Here is a 20,999-nt window from a genome sequence, read left to right on the forward strand (position 1 = left end):
GATCAGACCCAACACTCGGTCAGACTCGTGTGGCGACCCTTCACAAAACCACCACCAACTTTCCAACCCTATTGGCTTATTACGGACATGCATGAGAATGCGCGCCAGTTGTAATACAATATTCCAATACTACAACAGGTCTACAAAACCATATGGAGTATTGGAGCTGGTAATAATCCCGACTGTGAATTGTTTCACACAAAAGAAATGCTACCAATTCAATAACCACACTACTCCAAACATACTTCACATAAACTTCTGCACAAGACTACAGTTTTCAATCATGCATACACAACTATATTCGTATGAGAAACCGACTTCAATTTTAACGAAAACGGCACAGTTTACTTGCATTACTAAGAACTTTCCTTACCGACCCACCACATTGCCAAAAAACAATTTCCAACACAAGCAACAATCTCACAATCTATACAAACAATCAAAGCAACTCTATATTTCTCTACTTGTATAACCGAGAGTTTTTCCCAAAATTCACCAGAAATATACACAGAAACGGTTAACGCCATAGAAAGTATAACATTTGTAGGTTTTTACTTCGGAGACGGTGTGTGGTTCCACCAACTGCCTTCAGCAACAACCACCTTCTTCAGTTTTTGAGATCCGCCTTCACTAGATGATCCGCTTCTGATACATCACCGATATCTAGAGAATCCGGAAGATTCTCTGTGAAATCACCGCTATGCAGCTGCAAAATTGCAGTTAATCCAGTTACCAAAAGGAGCACAAAAATACATTGTAGGGCCTGTGTGTGTGTAGGCCTGTAAACGAACCGAACGTTCATGAACTGTTCGTGAACTTGTTCGGCGGGAAGTTCGTTTATGTTCGTTTATTTAATAAACGAATGAACATGAACACCGCTTTTTGTTCATCTAATTGAACGAGCGAACATGAACACACGTTTTGTTCGTTCAGTTATGTTTGTTCAATTTGTTTATGTTCGGTTTCAATTAAAATACATAACTAGTTAAAAGTATATAAATATAACTAATTGGTAATTGGGCTTTCTAGTAATAAAAATGGGGTTTTCAATGGAATTTATCGTATTAATCACTAATTTACATAAAAATTATTTATGTTCGTTTATATTTAGTAAATTATGTTCATTTAGGTTTCTTCAATTATGTTCATTTGTGTTGTTTATTGTTTGTTAAACTGTGTTCGTTTAAGTTTGTTTCTTTATGTTCGTTTACGTTTTAAACGAACGAACGCGAACATGCCCGTTTACTTAATAAACGATCATGAACAAAAGAAAATGTGTTCGATTATATGTTCGTGTTCGTTTACAGACCTATGTGTGTGTGTGCGTGACATTAGCTCTTACCTCAAGTTGACTCAGCATTTCAACTGCAGCTTCAATATCACCGTTGCATGCAGTATAGACACTAGAAAGAGACTCATCAGAAACACCGGGAAAAACCATCTGAAGATACGCCAAATTCATGTCATGATCGATATCCCAGAGCCTGTTTTCCGGCTAACTCTGCGGTATGTGATGAGGAACCGTAAGAACCGAAACCGGAATGGTTCTTGAGTTTCAAGCTATGGGGACTCTCGGGCACGGTATCGTGATTCTCGGAATATCTTGGTGACTGGTTTAGTGTAGCATTCCCGTGATCATAGGTTTTGCTTTCGTCGGTTGCTCCTCTTCTAGAGAGTGGGATGTATGAAGTAGCGTATGGATTCAACGATGATGACCTTGCCTTCATTCTCTTAGCTCACAAATGACTTCTCGTGTATCAAACAAAAGAGAAAAAAAAATCATGAAACACAGGCTCAGCGTATGTTACAACAATTTAATATGTGGTAATGTCACATTAACATAACGAAATAGCTCTAAGGTATCTTGACACCAAGTCATCGGCATCTTTAAGTATTAAGAAAGATGCAGGATAAAGCGGTTGCATGATGCTTCATTCGCTAGATTGCCTAATTTTAAGTATTAAGAAAGATGCAGGATAAAGCGGTTGCATGATGCTTCATTCGCTAGATTGCCTAATTCATAACATATATGACTATACCAGCCAAAAGAAACTCATATACAATTGAGCACATTACCTGATATTCTCCACTAGATCCCAACTGAAGACCAAAATCCACATAATTCTCTACCTATTTAGATGCATTCACACCTTACTACTTGAATAACCTTCTTTGACACATAGTGTAAAATGAATTATCGCTCATCAGCATTTCACAGATGCATGTCATATTAAAATATGACTTAGTTGGTAGCAAGTCTAGCAGGCCAAAAAGTGACGGTCATAGTTTAACGAGCAGTAGAATTCAATAGTAATACACATGTTACGACTACTTTTTAAATAGAAGCAATTATGTGCACATGTCTAAAAATCAAAGAGTTTAAAACACAAAAGAAATGGCGTATTCACTCCAGAAGAAATCGGTATATATGAATATTCATAAACTGTTCAGAGACTATGATCCTCGTTCCTAATTGCTCATTCACCACATCATACACAAAACTTCGCCAATTGAGAAACTATAATTTACCAGAGGCTACTTCTTATGATTATGATAAGAGGCACGCTGATTAACAGGAACAAATTCAATATCCACAACACTAAATCCTCAATTTTTGTGGAGTAACAGATTACCTAATTGATTTCTTAAAAGTGAAAAACAAGCATGTGCATACTCAAGAAACAATAAATTTGCACAACAAATACACTTACATATATATCAATATTTACAGATTCCGATTCCAATTCTTAATATAGATGCACACAAAATTCACGAAAAATCGAATTCGTTATCTAACGATCACAATTACAACCTAAATTACGAACAATCAGACCTCAACGCAACACACGAACCAGAAACAATCAAACGCATACAAACTAGATCAATATATAAATCATATAAGGAACGAACGATATAAATCATATAATAGATTTTGTTAATCCAGAAGTATCTAATCTTACATGATGAAGGATGATGAAGTAACGAGAAGCTTGCAATCGATCGAACAGCGAGAAGGCCTAAATTTTTGGTTGCGAAGAAGAAGATCGAATAATAACGACTTTCTTTCTCTAAAGAAGGTATGTTTCTCTCTCTAGAAATGGAAATTGGGGAGAATTGATGAATGAAAAAGGGAAGGGGAGGTCAGAGTGCGGTTTTGACGTGGATTTGTATTTGTCTGGCCCATTCTTGTTCCATAATCCATCTGTATGTTATGTAATAATGCAATACATAAAGCATTCACATATTTTATTCGTTACCTATAAGACCATCCGTGCTCGTTTACCGCTTCCATCCTGTACACCCTTAACCTTATTTTCAATAACCTACCTCTCAAAATTCCAAACATAGAAGTCGTCAATGAATTCTTTATCTATATCTATGTATTTGCACTAAAAATAACTACTTTTTCTCTCTTCTTTTTAATTAAATAATATTTTTATACATTTATCATTACTTTTTCTCCCTCCTCCTCTAACAGCCATTTCAAAAATATTAAAAAGTTGATAAGGTTTTCTCTCTCCAGATTCTTTTTCCATATATATTTTCTCTCATCTCCACTCGTAACCACTCAAAAACACTAACAACATTCCTTATAATATAACTAAACATACTCTCATACTCACATAGTCACATATTTTTTAGGGTCATCATCGATGCTCTAAGCTTGATAAGTTGTTACATGCTCCCCACTTAAGACTGTGCACTATGGTATAATGTCCAGGTGATGTGGCATTGTGAACAGGGGCGGATCTGCCTTTGAAGCAGGGGTAGCCCCCGCTACCCCTCAACTTTTCGCTCGAAGTGTAAGAAAAATTATATTTTGGATGTTTTTCGTATTTCGCTACCCCTAAAAATATATTGTGCTACCCCTCCTATCTAGTCATCGGCGGAATCAGACTGAAGTTTGAATAAATGGAGCCTGTTCGGTAGACGCCTGCACCGGCAATGTTGCAGCGGCAATGGCTCTATAAATGGTAAGAAGAAGAAGAAACGAAAAAAAAGGCCTAACCTAATATGATGAAGTGGGCCTTTTGTAAAAGTTAATAGCCCTACTTTTAAACCTGAAAATGAAATCTTTTATTTAAGTTTTTAATGTGAAGGGTAAAAGAAGTAAATTTCACTGATTAAATTTCAGTCATAGTAAAAAAAATACTTCTTCCTATTATTTAATAATTTATGTAACCTAATATAAAAATTTTTAATTTTTTATGTTTGATTTTTTCTTTTTTTAATTTATTATCATTCTATAGTTTTACGGTTCCTTTATCATAGAAAAAAAATATTTCTTTATGTTTACATTTATTTGCATATTACTTAATAATTTATTTAACCTAATACAAAAGATTTTAATTTTTTGTTTGATTTGTCTTTTTTTAATTTATTATCATTATATAGTTTTACGGTCCTTTTATAATAAAGAATTTTAATCACATAAATATATCATTGATATCTTGATAAAAACGTTCTCATGTATGTAAGACATAGAGTGTTAGTTAAAACTAACCAACATACGCTTGAGAATGTAAAATATTTCAACTCTTTATTAAAAAGTTTTGGTTCCGTCACTGTCGATAGCACAACACCCTTATTATCTGAAAGTTTAATTAAAATCCCAAACTAATTAAAAGTCCAACCCCACAACATAATACAATTATTCAATGCTCATTCCCTTCAGGGTTTATGTGTAAATTGATTAGGGTTTGTGTAACTGATTAAGGTTTATAACTTTATGTGCAATTGAATGATTGATTACGATCTTTTATCACACTTTAAAAGAAGATGATACATTTGCAAAGTTGAATGGATTGTATGACCTTGCTCGTGTAATAGTGGAAACCGGAAAACATAATACTTTTCCTTTGGTTTATCGAACATTGAAGGTAGCATTGGTTTTACCGGTTGCAACCGTAACCATTGAAAGATGTTTTACTAAAATTCAGTTTATCAAGATGGATTTACGCAATCAAATGGGTGAGGAGTATCTGAACAATGATCTAATATGTATGGTCAAAAGAGAAACTTTTGATAAAGTAAAAGAAGATATGTAACGACTCAATTTCAAGCTTTCAAAAACCGAAGAGGAGAAATCTATTATGTATGTGTTTAAATTTATTTATTATCGTGTTTCTATTAATGTTTCGTTTATATTGCATGATGTACGGTAAAAAAAAAATTGAACGTTACCCCTAAATTTTGGTCTAGATCCGCCACTGATTGTGAATGGGGGTGATGGGGACTTAAACACCGTGGGAGGGGGTGGCGTGAGGAAGATAGGGGTTGGGATGGTAGGCCATGCCTTTTCAATCAACCAAATAATTTTCTTTTTTTACTTATTTAAAATTAGTATTATTTTAATGGGTAGTTGATAGTGAAAACTGAAAACTATAAAGAGGGTTAGTGAAAAAAGTGATAAGGTGACAGGTACTTTATGACATAGTAGTGACGTTAACTGAAAAATTGTAAAACGATAATGGATGATCTGAGTTCATGACGTCATATATAGCCATACAATCTTCAAGGCATCTCTTGATCTTGTCCTTAAGCCACATAATGTTAATCAGTTTGTTCACGCTAAAATCACATTTAAACTTTAGTTAGTGTAAATGTGTAATTGCTCAACGTGTGACCCTATAAAATCATGTCATTAGCAATGTTTCTAATAAATTGTCTTTCACATATAGATCCAATATATAGTTCAGCACACCACATCTCTATACCTTCCGGTCCAACACGATTTCTTTAACGAATGGCGTCACAACTGTTGTTCTCTTGGACACCCCTTGTCACGGGTCTTCCTCATCTTCCCGTTGAGAAAGCTCGCGTGAAAGAGCACGTAATCTTCAACTTGGGAGGAAGTTGAAGTCACTTTTCCAACATGGCTCAACACTAGAAACAAGCCTTCCTTTGTACCTTTGAATAAATCCTTACGCACCTTCGTCAAGTGAAGGTATACAAATAACCGTACACCACATACTAGTATACACGATTATAATCGTTAACTAGATATCAAACTTTCTAAACCCGTCATCTGATCAGTTGCTTCGTTTTTCCTGGTTTCGTAGGTTGAATCACGTCGACCCTTGATCTTAACACGGTAAAAAGAAAGCGCGTGTCGTGACGAAAGAATAATGGACAAAACGGCATTACTTTAATCTTAATAATAATCCACGAGTAACCGTGTTAACATTTTCCATCATATAAACTCACTACAACAATGAATCAGAAAAAATTAACTTAGGGGTGGCATCATTACCAGAACCGCCGTAGTATTCCATGATACTGGCTGAAGACTTGCAGCATTCTCGAGGCGAGCCCACGCTTCCTTCCTTTTCTCTGTTTCAAAACTCTCTTTTTCCCGCTCCTCCAAGAAACGCGCAAAGCAGGCCAGAAACAACATGTTATCCATCTCTGTCATCACGTTTCTCACACTGTGTGTTAAGTTTAGGACTGATTGGTTCCAATGATTTTGCATGTTCATTTCCAGTGCTGGAAAAATGATGGGTAAGATCACTTCTCGATTGTGTCCGATTAGATTGTAGATTTGGTCGTTGTTCCATAAAAGCAACGCCTTTTCTGCCACCTGAAACCGTAATAATTCGTCAAGTTTTGTCAACAAAAGTAGAGGATGCGTTGGAAGCTAGGGGACTAGAGGTGCGATTTCAACGAGTTTACTTATTAATTGGTTGATTTTTGGGGTTTTTATTTATTTATCTAAAACGGGTCGAATCACAAAATTTAGATAAAAAGGGAACAGGTCAAACGTAATTCAAAGAATCAAAGTCGCCTAAAATCTATTTTTAATCAAAGCAACCTCCTAAATTGTTTTGTTTAAAACATGTATAATTATTTTAATTTTTAAATGGATAAAAAAGTGTTTATGGGTCAATCCAACCTAACCAGGCCCATTTCAACCACCCTAAAGTGATCCGTTTTGACCCAGACCCGGCAACCAGCACGTTGTCTTGTCACATCTATTTGAAACCGTAAAGGTATGTGTTTAACCATATACTACTTAGCTTATTTGTAATAATAAACTAGTCTATAGCACAAAACAGTGAACATGATTTTGCATACTCATTGGACTTGACTTTTCGTTTCAAACTAACCATAGTTTTCGCAGAAATAAAAATAAAAAGAAAATCGTTGAACAACCCCTTTACATTATGGCCATAGCACAAAACAGTGAACATGACGGCAATCGCTGATTTGTAACGGGTCAAAACAGGTTCACGTTAAGTCAAAAGAAATGTTGATGCAGGTCAAAATGGGTCAGATAAAACCGACCCACAAACACCTTTTATCCATAGTCAATCAATCATGCCCAGTAAATCCCACAAATAGCAAAGCTACTTGTAGGGTCTGGGGAGGGTGAGATGTAGGCAAACCTTACCTCCATCCATAGGGATAGAGAGGCCGCTTCCAGAGAGACCCCCGACACAAAGAAAAAAAATAAAAAATAAAAAAAAGGCCTCAAGATAAAGTTACAGACAACGCTTAAATAACATACTCTTAAAATTACTATATTATTAATAACTTTAACGAAACGTTATGCATGTTTGACCAGTTTCCTTTTTAGCTAAATGTTTCAACCCATCCCGTTTGACCAAATTTACAACACAACCCAAATCGACCCGTTTGCAGTTAGGTACCGAATCGTTGTTCATACCTGAAAATGCGAACTAGTAATGCAGCAGCCAATCCGCCAAAACAAAGGAACCATAATTCTCTGAAACTCGACCATGCTAATCGCTTCGAGAATCTCTTCAATCTCCCCCAAAAACATCACTTCTTTCTGACTATTAGTAATCGGCCAATACTTCAACAACCCCCGAATCACCATGCTAGCTAACTTCGGATCCTTTTCAATAAACTGCGATACACAATAACACAACTGCTGAAAATAAACCCCTAAACACTTCGGTTTATGCAACGGGATCAAAACCCTCCATAGAAAGATCCTGTGTTCTTCCTTCAACGGCAACGAAAAACCCGTGATCACACTGCCGAAAATCTCTAACAACTCCGCTATCCCATTGTGCCGTTCGCTTTCGAAAACAAACCTATAAAACACATTACTTATACTTTTCCGAATAAACGGTCGGTGCACCATAAACTTGCCGTAAATTCTATGCATTATCGCCTTTAAACACCCGCGTTCCCGAGGATCTTCAGATTCAAAAAGGTCAAGCAGTTGTAAAATAAACGAATGGTTTATATACTTTTTAGCAACCTTTGGCTCAACCGAAGAAGATGCAACATATTCAAGTAATACATCGTATACGATTCGCAAATGTGGCCACGCGGGATCAAATGAGGGCTCGTCGACTTCATTTTCTTGTTTCTCTCCTTTGTTTTTACCTCTCGAACATCGATTGTTTCGATAATTTGGCGGGAAGATTCTATACAGATTAACAGAACACATCTTACATAATGCGAAGATTGCAGGCTCCGAGAATTTCGGAGCCTGCCCGGATGTGATAAAGTCGAGTAATTCGAGTAATGTTAACCTTTTGAGCTCTTTTTCCTCTGGGTTTTTACTAGGATCATTGAAATCAAATACCATACAGCAGAGGCTTAACTTACTGATGAACAATGACATCTGTTCGGAAATTGGGGCATCTTTGAAGGGTATAAGTGGTTCAATTCCTGTTAATATGCTTGATGGGAACACTGCAGATGATGATCTTTTTGGTGGGTTTGGTTTTGTGATTGAAGGGTCTTCTAAAGATTCAGACTTTATGGGTTTTTTGGGGAGCTTGTTGAGAATCTGCTTCAACATTGGGAGATTAAGTGAAAATAGCGTGAAAGATTGAAAAAAGATGATATTTTTTATGAACCCTAATGAATTCTTTAACTGAAAACAGCATGAAAGATTGAAAAAAGGAGAATTTTTTATCAACCCTTATGAATTCTTTAACTGAAAACACTCAAACAGCATGAAAGATTGGAAAAAGAGGTGATTTTTATGAACCCTAATGGATTCTTTAACTGAAAACAGGATGAAAAATTGAAAAAAAAAAAAAAGATGAAACTGATATGAACCCTGATGAATTCTTTAACCCAAACAGTGTGAAAATTTGAAAAAATATGAGAATTTTATGAACCCTATAAATGTAACAAAGCAAAATTTGGGATTTTAATTGTGAAATTCAAGAAAGGTGTTTCAAATCAGAAGATCTGGACACAATGGAATTTACATTAAAAAAACATGTTATGGAAAAACCAAAAAAAGAAAAAACATGTCTTGCAGAAACACATGTTCTGTGTCGATTAGATTATTGAAAAGGATAATTGTTCTTTCAAAATGGTAAAGTTGGAGGGATAAAATAAAATATTGTGGATCTTTTTGATAAAAATACAAAATTTGAAGGCACTTAAAGCCAAAAAAGTTGCAATTTTTTTTCACTTTTTTACTTTTTAGAGGTTGTTTAGGACATAACGAGAAGATCACATTGCAGACAAAGAAGAATTGGGAGATCTAAAGAAATACAAGTAATTTAAAGTGCTTAAGATGACTCGAGATTCTATAAAGGCATAACAAAAAGAGAGAACTTGCAATCGATACATATAAATAGAAATGATAGGGATTCGTATAAACTAGAAACGCAATCCGCCGTGATGCGATGGGGGCTATATTTATATTTATATTCAATCGATTGCCATTGAGTCGCATCCATTGAGTTAATTACATAAGATAGTGTCTCAGCGGGAACACGCTTTCTTAAACACCAATGATTGTCCAAAAGCGATACCCGCGCTCATCGACAGGACTGAACTTGGTAAACCGTCATATTCCTAAATTGATAACAATTTATTGATGTCTCATGCTTGTATACCAATTGTAGTGTTAACTTAATTTGATGCAGCCTATAGCAAAAACACAATCAAAGCATATACTCTAATATCAAAAACCACCACACTTTTCCTAAACTAATTTCTCTAATACCAAAACCATGTCTTGTATCTCTCCTCTCAACTCTAATAACCAGAGTTCATTTTATTTTGTTATAATATCTTGTTATTGAATATCGATACCATTCACAATTATACATCTAAGTTTCTTTCCTTCATCACCATGTTCAATTGTTCATCACCATGTTCAATTGTTCATCATCAATGTAAGTCCAATGCAGATCTGTTAAGCCCACACCCAAATTTTAAGAGCTGAAACAAACCCTAATTTGTGTAAAAATATTTCAGCCGCCAATAACACTTTCTAGACCTCCATATTTTCGCTAAATGCAACCCAACCCAACACAAAACTCAAACGTTAATAATCTAAACAGAAACCACCTCCAAAAGAAATTTTAAGGTTTTACACCCACCATCACCATTATTGACAACCATTCACAAAACATCTCCGGCACTAAGAAACAATGGTCATATCTCAATGGTGAAACACAAAATTACAAAAACACAAAAAAAAGCAACCACCATCATTTACAACCACCAAGAAAAAACAAAAGCGCAACAATGTTACCAAAATGAACATCACCGATGCTGAGAAAGAATAAAACATACCGGCTCTAAGAAAAGACCATCATCATTCACTACCATCAACAACAACGAATCTAACCCAGAATATCATAAATAACCGAATCAGATCTCAGATGAGCGTACGCCCACTATCATCGACCTTTAAAATCAGTTTTGGACCCGAAGAACACAATCAAGAGTATCACAAAATCGGTAATATGTTTTGGGCGTTACCAGCCTCCTCAATCTGGTATGTTTGATCTCCATGTTCGATACATCGATCAGGTAATGTCATAGCTCTCCATTGAAATTAAAGATAAACAATCCACAATAATAAATCACTTTGTCTAATATGTTTTATATAGTTTAAAATAGAATTTAGGCATATACCTTGAGGTTTCCATCAAGTAAACCATTCAAGGCCAAGTAATGTGCAACATGTGAGCTGAATCCTCTAATGGAACCTTCTTCAACAGTGATGAGGAACTCGTGAGTAGCACAAAAATTCATATATAATATACGCCCATTAATATAGCAGGATATTAAATTCTCATTAAACATCTGAAACTTTTGAAAGCTAGCTGTAATGGGTATATATGCAGGATACTTGAAGTGTGATCTGTTAAAGTAATTCATCCTCAATACATATGATATCCTTGTAAAGAATCAAAAGCCAATACATGAGCTGGTCTATATGCAATATGCAACCAAATCATTCTAATAAAAAGTTTAAATTGATTGATACATGGTTTATAATATCAAGTTGATAAAAGACAACATCCAAATCAAGTCTGAACATATCATATTCATATTAAGATTCAAAAGTTTACATAACATTTAAGTAGTGTGCAAGATGTAACCAAAATTTGGTCTAAGAGAAAGCTCACAAATATGCAACCAAGTGAGCCGGCAACACAGAAAACACCAAAACGCCCAAAAACACCAACCACCACCAACATAAACAATGGCGGAGATGGCGGCAAAAGGAGGATGCACCCCAATGACCGCCACCACACTACTTTATCACCACCGGCCGAAGGCCAACACATCGGTGCTTATAAAACCGGCAACAATGGCGCAACCATAGTGGAGATTTTTAGAGAGAGAATCAGATGTTGAGAGAGAGAGAAAGAATGACAGTCTCGCTTTTTAAGAGAGGGAGAGAAAAACGTACATATCAACAACTCAACCCATGGTTTCAAGAAAAACAACTGTACCATAAAGAAAGCCAAAAGTACAAGTATCAATGCATACAAATGTTATAAATTAGAGTATTATATAATATATAATGTATATTGAGGAAACTTCCGTTTTGCTCTCTGTGGTTTGGTCACTTTAACGATTTTGCTTCAAACCTTTAAAAATAGCCATTTTCTCCCTAATATTTCGGTTTTTTTGCCAGTTTGCTCCCCGCCTCTAACTCCATCCAAATTGTTTGTGTTTCCATTTTGCTCCCCGCGGGGAGCAAACTGGCAACAAAACCAAAACATCAGGGAGTAAAATGGCTATTTTTAAAGGTTTGGGGCAAAACCGTTAAAGTGACCAAACCACAGGGAGCAAAACAGAAGTTTACTCTTTTTTTAGAGAAAAATGCAATTTGCGTCCCTGTGGTATGTTCCAAACATCAACCTGAGCTCCTAAATTAAATTTTTGGTTTTTTGAGCCCCTGACTTTATAAATTCATAACAGTATGAGTCCCTGCCGTCAGTGTTCCGTCAGTTTTACCGTTTGACAGTTGTGAAAAGTCCATAATATCCACCACCCTTAATATCTACACTTAATAGCAGACAATCAGTTTCATTATCATCATCAACAGCTCTCCCAACTCCCAATATCTCTCCAAACTCCCAAGATCATCATCATCTTCATCGAACAGATCAACAGATCATCTTCATCATCTTCATCGGACATCTTCATCATTGAACAGGACAGGTTCATCTTCACGATGATTTGAATGTGTTTATATTGTGAAAAAACAGAGGGTTGATTCTGGGTTTGATTTTGGGTTCCATTCGATGACTTTGGGTTGATTTTGGGTTCCATTCGATGATTTTGGGTTTATTTTGAAAAAAAAAAAACAGAGGGTTGATTTTGGGTTCCATTCGATGATTTTGGGTTCCACTCGATGATTTTGGGTTGATTTTGAAAAAACAGAGGGTTGATTTTGAAAAAAAACAGAGGATTGATTTTGGGTTCCATTCGATGATTTTGGGTTCCATTCGATGATTTTGGGTTGATTTTGAAAAAACCAGAGGGTTGATTTTGGGTTCCATTCGATGATTTTGGGTTTATTTTGAAAAAACAGAGGGTTGATTTTGGGTTTGATGTATCAACTGAGTATATTGTTCAAAATGCATCAAAACAGAGGTTTTGAATGTGTTTTGGTTTTGATTCTTGTGGGTTTAGGGTTTAGGGTTTAGGGTATCAAAACAGAGGTTTTCAATGTGTTTTGGTTTTGATTCTTGTGGGTTCATCATATTGATTTTTGGTTTGATTCCATGATTTGGGTTCCTCATATTAAGAACTGATCGGATCAGTGGTTTTCAATGTGTTTTGGTTTTGATTCTTGTGTGTTCATCATATTGATTTTTGGTTTGATTCGATGATTTGGGTTCCTCATATTAAGAACTGATCGGGTCAGTTTCGGATTGAATATGTTCCTCATTTGAATGTGTTTTGTTGTACAGAAAGGCTGCGGATGTAAAGATACGCAAAACACCAACTACGAAGGCGAGAACACTTGACAACCTCCTAGAAGATGGTGCGGTGCAGATAAGGAAGTTATTGATATGAATGAATATAACCCCAGTGTAGCTCTTCGATTTTCCTTGAAATTCCAAAGCTCGCTAATTACATATCTACCACTTGGGTTATATTCATTCATATGAATGAATATACCCCCAGTGGCAGATATGTAATTACCTACACTGAGGTTATATTCATTCATATCTGCTACATTCCGAAGTGCACCCTCAGTAAAGATCCACAATTGCTTGTGGATCTTTGACGTTTTGTCTTTGTATTGCATGTTACGGTCTTTTGTTATCGAGTCTGTAAGTTCCGTCAAGTCTATGAAGTTGGTATGACGTTTTGTCTCTGTATTGTATGTATTAAAAGTTTACATTTAATATACAGTTTAGGCTTTAATAATTTGTTATATATAGTATACATTTAATTATTATATTGCATTTATTAGATTGCATTTATTTAAAAATAAAAGAGAATTTAGGCTTTAATAATTTGTTATATATAGTATATATTTAATTATTATATTGCATTTATTAGATTGCATTTATTTAAAAATAAAAAAGAATTTAGGCTTTAATAATTTGCTAATTTGTTATATATAGTATACATTTAATTATTATATTGCATTTGTTTAAAAAGAATTAATTATTAGATTGCATTTATTTAAAAATAAAAGAGAATTTAGGCTTTAATAATTTGATATATATAGTATACATTTAATTATTATATTGCATTTATTTAAAAATAAAAGAGTTAATTTGAATTATTAGATTTCTTAAGAAAAAAGCAAAAAATGAATTTAGGGGCTCAGGTTGATATTTCACTCATACCATAGGGACGCAAAGTGTTATTAATATATGTCAAAAGACAGTCTTACCACTGCCTCAAACAGTTAAACTGACGGCATGGACTCAAAGTGTTATGAATTCATAAGGTCAGGGGCTCAAAAAACCAAAAATTTAATTTAGGGGCTCAGGTTGATGTTTGGGACATACCACAGGGACACAAATTGCATTTTTCTCTTTTTTTTAGAGGGAAAAAAATCTCACGTGTAAACCCATTTTATTTGGGGCTATTTTCAAGGACGACTCCTCGATTCTCATGAGACCATGCCCCTCTGATGTGCGAGAACCAGATGGAATCCATAAACCCTCGCCTCCCGTCAGGTTCGAACCCGGGATTAAAGCCCTGATTCATCCCTTCACAAAGATGTCCCTCGAAAATGGCTTAAGCGGGAACGAATCTGCGTCTCTACTGGACCAACATCTCAGGACTATAAATGTATATTTCTAACTGAAAATTCATAAACTTTGTACGGTTGATATGTAGAATGAGAGGCATAATAGAATGGATTATTATGAGAGAATGAAAAAAACATGCTTGGTTGGTCAAGTTAATGGAATCACCATTGATATGTAAAAACTTCAAATTCATTCAATCCACACCCTTGTTTTTTTTATTCCATTCCCTCTATCATCTTCATCACCACCACCGGGCGTTGCCGCCACCGCCCGTTGTCGCCGCCGCCACTGTCGACCACCGCCACCCATCACCACTACCACTCACCAATGCCACCGCCGCTACCATTCGCCAAAGCCACCTCCACCGCCACCACCTGCCACCATTCGCCACCAACCATCATTGTTGCCACCCTCCGCCGCCGCCGCCACCCACCGCCCATTTTATTCCTTCGTCTTTTCTTGCTAACCAAACAACACAAGGTAATAATTTATTTCATTCTCACTTGATAACCAAAGAAGATCATGTAATAGTAATGATTCATTTAATTTCTTTGTCCATTATATTACTTCGTTCATCTTATTCCATACTCAATTTCATTTTCACATAATACATTTATTTTTCTCAACACTAGATTTTCACCACTTAGAAAGATTAAATGACAAAGTTTTATCCAACATCAACATTTTGATACAGTTAAAATTAGTTTTTTGTTAATTTTTTTATATCAATAGTTCATTTCATATATATATAGTTATATTTATATATTGTTTTAACTAATATGCATAATATAATTATGTTCTGTTTTTTTTATTATATGTTTTGTATGATAATCGTATGAGCTTACTTTTTCAAACACATGATTATGGAGAAAACTGGTAAGAGCATTCATGATGGATCTATTATCTTTGATTTAACGTTAGTTATTGAATCCAAATATAAAAAATTATATATTTATTTGCGTTTTGTTGTTCTAATAGTCATCAATTTAAACAAACAATATCGTACATGATTGTATCTTCATGTGCATACAACACTTGGTAATTGGTATATTAAATTCATATCTCGTGGTTATAAATACAATTTCTTACGTTTGGTTTGAACTTTGAGCTGATCAACCACTTATTTATATCCAAACAATAAAGTTAACTGATTTTTTAATACACACCACTAACAAATATAAACAATAGGCAGAATAAACCAATAAAAGGAATATCAAACTCAACAAACATGAACCACAACCTTTTGAATACACACCACTAACAAATATAAACAATAGGTAGAACAAATCAATAGAAGGAATATTAAACTCAACAAACATGAACCACAACCTTAAAAGGCATAGCTTAGCACATAGCAAATACAATACACGAGCAAATACTTATAACTTAATGATATGAATTTACATTGAGATAGATGGTAAACGGGTAATAAGTTGCACCGCTACTTCTTTTTGAATAGCAAAACTAAGTCTTTTAAAAACTACGTCCATAGATTTCGGAGCCATAATATTACTATGCATGACCCTTTAAACTTGACTAATGATGAAACACCGATTAACACCAAGGTTAACCGATGGGGTTATTTCTTTTATGGGTTCAACCTCTTTCTTTACTCGTGATAACGGCTCGAAACCTGCAAAACAGTAACCACCGTCAGTCTCGTTAAGAGGGGGAGAAAGGGGATTTCCCTCTTAACCAGGCTCCGGCGTGAGAATAAGTACTGTTCTGAGAGAAATAGACAGTGTGTGTTTAGAGTGAGTATGGAGTGTCAAAGATCCCGAACCTGAATGATGAAGGGTCCTATTTATAGTCGGAGGGTGAAGAAGGAAGGAGCAGCTGTGCCAGCTGTGGGCGCGTGCCAGCTGTCCAACCAAGGGGAATATCCTCTTGGTCTGCTCTGTCACGGCAGGTGTAGTGGTACACGTGGCGTTCTTACATTTGCCCACGCTGCAGACCTCGTACCGGTGTTGTCAGCTCTGCTCCCAGATTTGTCGCAGGCCTATGTGGCGTTCTGCGAGTGGTGACACGTGTTGTCCTTTATGTCGGATAGAGCATCTTTGGCGCCACCTGTAGATCTTCCAGAAGTTTCTAGAAGCTTCTGGATTGCTTCGCTGATGTGGACGCCTTGTATGCTCAAAAGTGGTGTGGTCCCTGCCATGTAGGCAGGGAATTGGGACCATACCTCTTCAAGTCCCCCCAGTCCAGTGTGCCTTCTAGTTGAGTTGATCGTCTAGGAGGGATTCTGGACTTATGAGAGTAGTGGTTTTTTATGGTGGGTTGTATGGGTTCTGGTCATTTGGAAAAATTCGAGCCAAATGGACGCACGGCGCATGGGTTTTGGCAATTTGAAAAAGTTGAGCCAAATGGACGCACGGCGCATGGGTTTTGGCAAGTTGGAAAAAGTTTAGCCAAATGGACGCACGGCACATGGGTTTTGGCGACTTGAAAAAGTTGGGCCAAATGGATGCATGGCGCATGGGTTTTGGCAACGTAAAAAAGTTGAGCCAAATGGACGCATGGCGCATGGGTTTTGGCAACTTAAAAAAGTTGAGCCAAATGGACGCACGACGCATGGGTTTTGGCAAGTTGGGAAAAGTTGAGCCAAATGGACGCATGGCGCATGGGTTTTGGCGACTTGAAAAAGTTGGGCCAAATGGACGCATGGCGCATGGGTTTTGGCAACTTAAAAAAGTTGAGCCAAATAGACGCATGGCGCATCACGCATGGCACTTATTGTTTCCTTCTGCTGGAAGTTTTGGCGTCTTGGAAAAGGTGCTGATGTGACTGTCGGATGTCCCTATCTTGTCGGAGATGAACAGGCGCCTTTTCAGTTACTTTCTGTCACGTCGTCAGGCCATGTAACCCATGCTCCCGAAAAAAGAGGTGACATATTCTCTCTCCTCTGACGTGTCTTTCCCCTGTTGGTTGCTTGTTTAGACAGTTTTATTTTTTGTTTACCTGTTATGCGTGCGGGTATTTGAACACGTTTGTCGGTGGATATTTTAACGTTGTCTTTTAGTTTATGTGAATTTTGCTATCGTCGTAATATGTGCATGTGGAATTACTTTGATTAGGTGTCACGAATGAATGATGGCGCTGACAGGTGATGTTGTGTTAATACAACGTTTTAGTCTGTCGTTTTTACGTGTACGTTGATTTGTGACTACGAAGTGATCGAGTTGCAGGTTATTGTGTGAGCTCAGCTGTGTTCAGCCTTGGTAGCATTACAATGTTTAGTTACCTTGCTATCGATATTTTCGTGTTTATGTGGGCACGAAGTTTTGTTTTGGCGTTTTGTAGGCTTTGGTTGTGTTTCCGACCCGGCTGTGCACTTGGTTGTGACGAGCCTTGGAGGTCTACAACGTTTCCTATGGTCGAGCCATTTGATGTTTTCGTGTACGCCAAAAGTAATAAATGCAGTTGTGACAAGAAATTTGCATGAAGTAAAAGTAGCCAAACACTTCTTGTATTATAGTAAATGTGTTGGCGATTCGGCCTTTGCGATTACATAATTGTTTTACATGTAGCACTTTCTAAGTTGCTGAGCGTTCCAGGTTCGCGGAACCTCCTTGTTGTTGATGGTGCGCAATTTGTAAGCTCCCTTGCCGAGTACTGCATCGATGATATATGGGCCTTCCCACTTGGGGGCCAGTTTTCCGGGCTTTTCTGCGTTGGAAGCTTCATTGTCTCTTAGGACGTAATCTCCCGGATTGAAAGTGCAGACTCAGACTCTGGAGTTGTAATATTTCTCCAGCTTCGTTTTGTACTTGGCCTCATTGATTGCTGCCATCTCTCTCCGTTCTTCTAGGAGGTCCAGATCGATCCTCCTTTCTTCTTCATTGTTGATTAAGTTCATTGAGAGCATTCGTGGGGATGGCAGCCCGATTTCTGCTGGAATGACTGCTTCAGACCCGTAGACTAAGCTGAACGGTGTCTCACCGTTGCTTGTCTTCGGCATTGTCCTATGGGCCCACAATATGCTGGGCAGTTCGTCTACCCAGCCTCTTCTTTTCTCGCCTAACCTTGCTTTGATACCATCAACATACTTTTATTGACTGCCTCTACTTGACCGTTCCCTTGCGGGTGCGCAACCGAAGAGAAGGTGTGTTCGATGTGTAGTTCTTTGAACCATCGTTCGAGGTCGTCTGCTGCGAAGTTAGTTCCGTTATCGGTGATGATTCTGAGAGGTAGGCCAAAACGGCATATGATTTGTTCCCATATGAATCGTTTGACGAATGTTGATGTGGTTGATGCAAGTGCTTTCGCCTCTACCCACTTGGTGAAATAGTCGACTGCGACTATTATGAATTTGACCGCCCCTGGTGCTTCTGGGAAAGGACCTACCATGTCTATGCCCCATTGTTGAAAGGGCCATGCGGTTGTGACTGTTACTAGTTCATTTTTGGGGCGCATGGTCTTGGGCGCATGTCTCTGGCATCCACTGCACTTCCTCAACTCTTTCACAGCATCTAAATGCATCCCGGGCTAGTAGTACCCGGCGTTCATCACTTTTGCCACCACCATTCGAGGCCCGACATGGATACCACAAATTCTTTCATGAACTTCCCGGATTAAGTAGTTTGTGTCTTCGGCATCTACGCATCTTAGCAACGGTCCTAGGTATGACTTCCTGTATAAAATTCCATCGGCCATCTGGTAGTGCTCGGCCTTGTACTGATTTTTTCTTGCCTCCGCCTTGTTTTCCGGGAGAATCCCAGACTGAAGGTACATGATTATTGGGGTCATCCAAGAAGTTGTCCCTGTTTGGATGACGCTTACTTCTCTGAGTGGAACGGATGGGTTGCTCAAAACTTCTATGCGCACATCCTTTGCTAGGTGTTGGAAACTTGTTGATGCGAGTTTACTCAGCGCGTCTGCTGGCTTGTTCTCGCTTCTGTTTATGTGGTGCACCTTGTAGGAGTAGAAGGTTTGTAGCAACGTTTTTGCTTGGCTGAGATAGAGTGCCATTACATCCCCCTTGGCTTCGTATTGGCCGTTGATTTGCCCCGCTACTAGCATGGAGTCCACATGCGCTTCGATGTGTCGGACCCCCATTTTGACCGCCAATCGTAAGCCTGCCAGGAAAGCTTCATACTCGGCTTCGTTGTTTGTGCTTTTAAAATATAGGCGTATGGCGTACGTGAATTCATGTTTGTCGGGGCTTACCAGCCTTAGCCCTGCGCCTGCTCCGTCTTCGTTAGACGCGCCGTCGGTGTATAACAACCATGGCTCCTCTGTTTGCTTTTTCTCAGCTTTTTCCATTGCTTTACATTCTCTATCTTTGTCATCTGGAACTTCTGTCATAAAATCTGCCAAGACTTGGCCTTTGATTGATGGTCGTGGTCTGAAAACCACATTGTGACCTCCCAGTTCTATCGCCCATTTGGCTAGCCTTCCTGATATTTCTGGCCTTGCAAGGATGTTGCCGATGTTGTAGTTTGTTAGCACATGGATGACGTGATTGGCAAAGTATCTGCGCAGCCGCCTTGAAGCATGAATCAGTGCAAGGACTAGCTTTTCCATGATGGCATACCGGGTTTCTGGGTCGGTCAAGGTTCGTGACACATAGTAGACTGGTGTCTGAGTACCTTGACGATCGACAAGTAAGACTGCTCCGACTGCCCTATCGGAAGCTGATAGGTAGAGTACCAAAGGTTCTCCTTTGTTTGGTGCGGTTAATGTTGGCAGTTTGATGAGACAATCTTTCATCTCGCGGAACGCGCTCTCTGCTTCTGGAGTCCACTGAAACTAGCTTTTCTTCATACAATTGCGCAAGGTTTTGATGAACGGGAAGGATTTTGCAGCATGATTAGCTAGGAAACGATTGAGCGCGGCTAGTCGCCCTGCTAATTTTTTCATGTCTTTGATGTTTGACGGAGAAGGCATCCTTTCTATGGCTTGGACTTTTTCTGGATTCACCTTAAAACCATCTTTTGTGACGATGAAACCTAAGAACTTTCATTCTTCCATTCCGAATGAGCACTTTGCTGGGTTCAGCTTGATACTCATGCTGCGTAGCGTGTTGAAAGTCTTTTGGATGTTAGCCAGCATCGTGCCTTCTTCTTTGCTCATAATCACCAGATCGTCCATATACACTTCTATGTACTTGCCGATGGCGTCGCTGAACGTTTCGTTCATCAATCTTTGTTAGGCCGCGCCCGCATTCTTTAAGCCGAAAGGCATCTTGGTGTAACAGTACAGCCCTGTCGGTGTGCGGAATGCGGTTTTATCCTCATCTTGGACAGCCATTTGAACCTGGTGATACCCCTTGTAGCAATCAAGAAAACATTTCCACCTGAATGTTGCCAGAGAATCGATTTTTTCGTCTATGTCTGGTAAGGCGTAGCAGTCGCGCGGACATGCCTTGTTTAGATCTTTGTAGTCGACGCACATTCTCCAGCTGCCGTTTGGTTTCTTTACCATCACTGGGCTTGCTACCTATGTTTGGTATCTGACTTCTCTGATGATGCCTGCATTCAGTAATTCCAGTACTTGCTTTTTCATGGCGTCATGCTTTATATCGCCTAGGTGGCG

The 20,999-nt window shown here is 37.9% G+C and overlaps 2 protein-coding genes and 1 pseudogene across 2 annotated transcripts; all 3 read right to left on the minus strand.

Moving 5' to 3' along the window:
- Nucleotides 1-274: 274 nt before the first annotated feature.
- LOC118485376 lies at nt 275-3,194 on the minus strand (annotated as a pseudogene).
- Nucleotides 3,195-5,641: 2,447 nt separating this feature from the next.
- On the minus strand, nt 5,642-9,308 carry LOC110899096 (serine/threonine protein phosphatase 2A 57 kDa regulatory subunit B' kappa isoform). Its single transcript, XM_022145973.2, has 3 exons — nt 7,667-9,308; nt 6,254-6,580; nt 5,642-6,085 (listed from the first exon to the last, which is right to left on the minus strand). Exons 1-3 carry the CDS (start codon nt 8,777-8,779, stop codon nt 5,996-5,998), a joined length of 1,530 nt encoding a protein of 509 aa, XP_022001665.1. The 5' UTR covers nt 8,780-9,308; the 3' UTR covers nt 5,642-5,995.
- A 9,642-nt stretch (nt 9,309-18,950) lies between these two features.
- LOC110901558 lies at nt 18,951-20,174 on the minus strand. Its single transcript, XM_022148377.1, has one exon. It carries the CDS (start codon nt 20,172-20,174, stop codon nt 18,951-18,953), a length of 1,224 nt encoding a protein of 407 aa, XP_022004069.1.
- Nucleotides 20,175-20,999: the final 825 nt, after the last annotated feature.

The sequence above is a fragment of the Helianthus annuus genome, chromosome 13 (assembly GCF_002127325.2).
Source record: "Helianthus annuus cultivar XRQ/B chromosome 13, HanXRQr2.0-SUNRISE, whole genome shotgun sequence".
NCBI lineage: Eukaryota > Viridiplantae > Streptophyta > Magnoliopsida > Asterales > Asteraceae > Helianthus > Helianthus annuus.

Coding starts and splice junctions, on each gene's coding strand:
- LOC110899096 (XM_022145973.2), bottom strand. CDS start 8,779: ATGTTGAAGCAGATTCTCAACAAGCTCCCCAAAAAACCCATAAAGTCT. Junction 6,581..7,666: donor TTACTAGTTCGCATTTTCAG/GTATGAACAACG, acceptor TTACGGTTTCAG/GTGGCAGAAAAGGCGTTGCT. Junction 6,086..6,253: donor GGAATACTACGGCGGTTCTG/GTAATGATGCCA, acceptor TACCGTGTTAAG/ATCAAGGGTCGACGTGATTC.
- LOC110901558 (XM_022148377.1), bottom strand. CDS start 20,174: ATGAAAGATTGTCTCATCAAACTGCCAACATTAACCGCACCAAACAAA.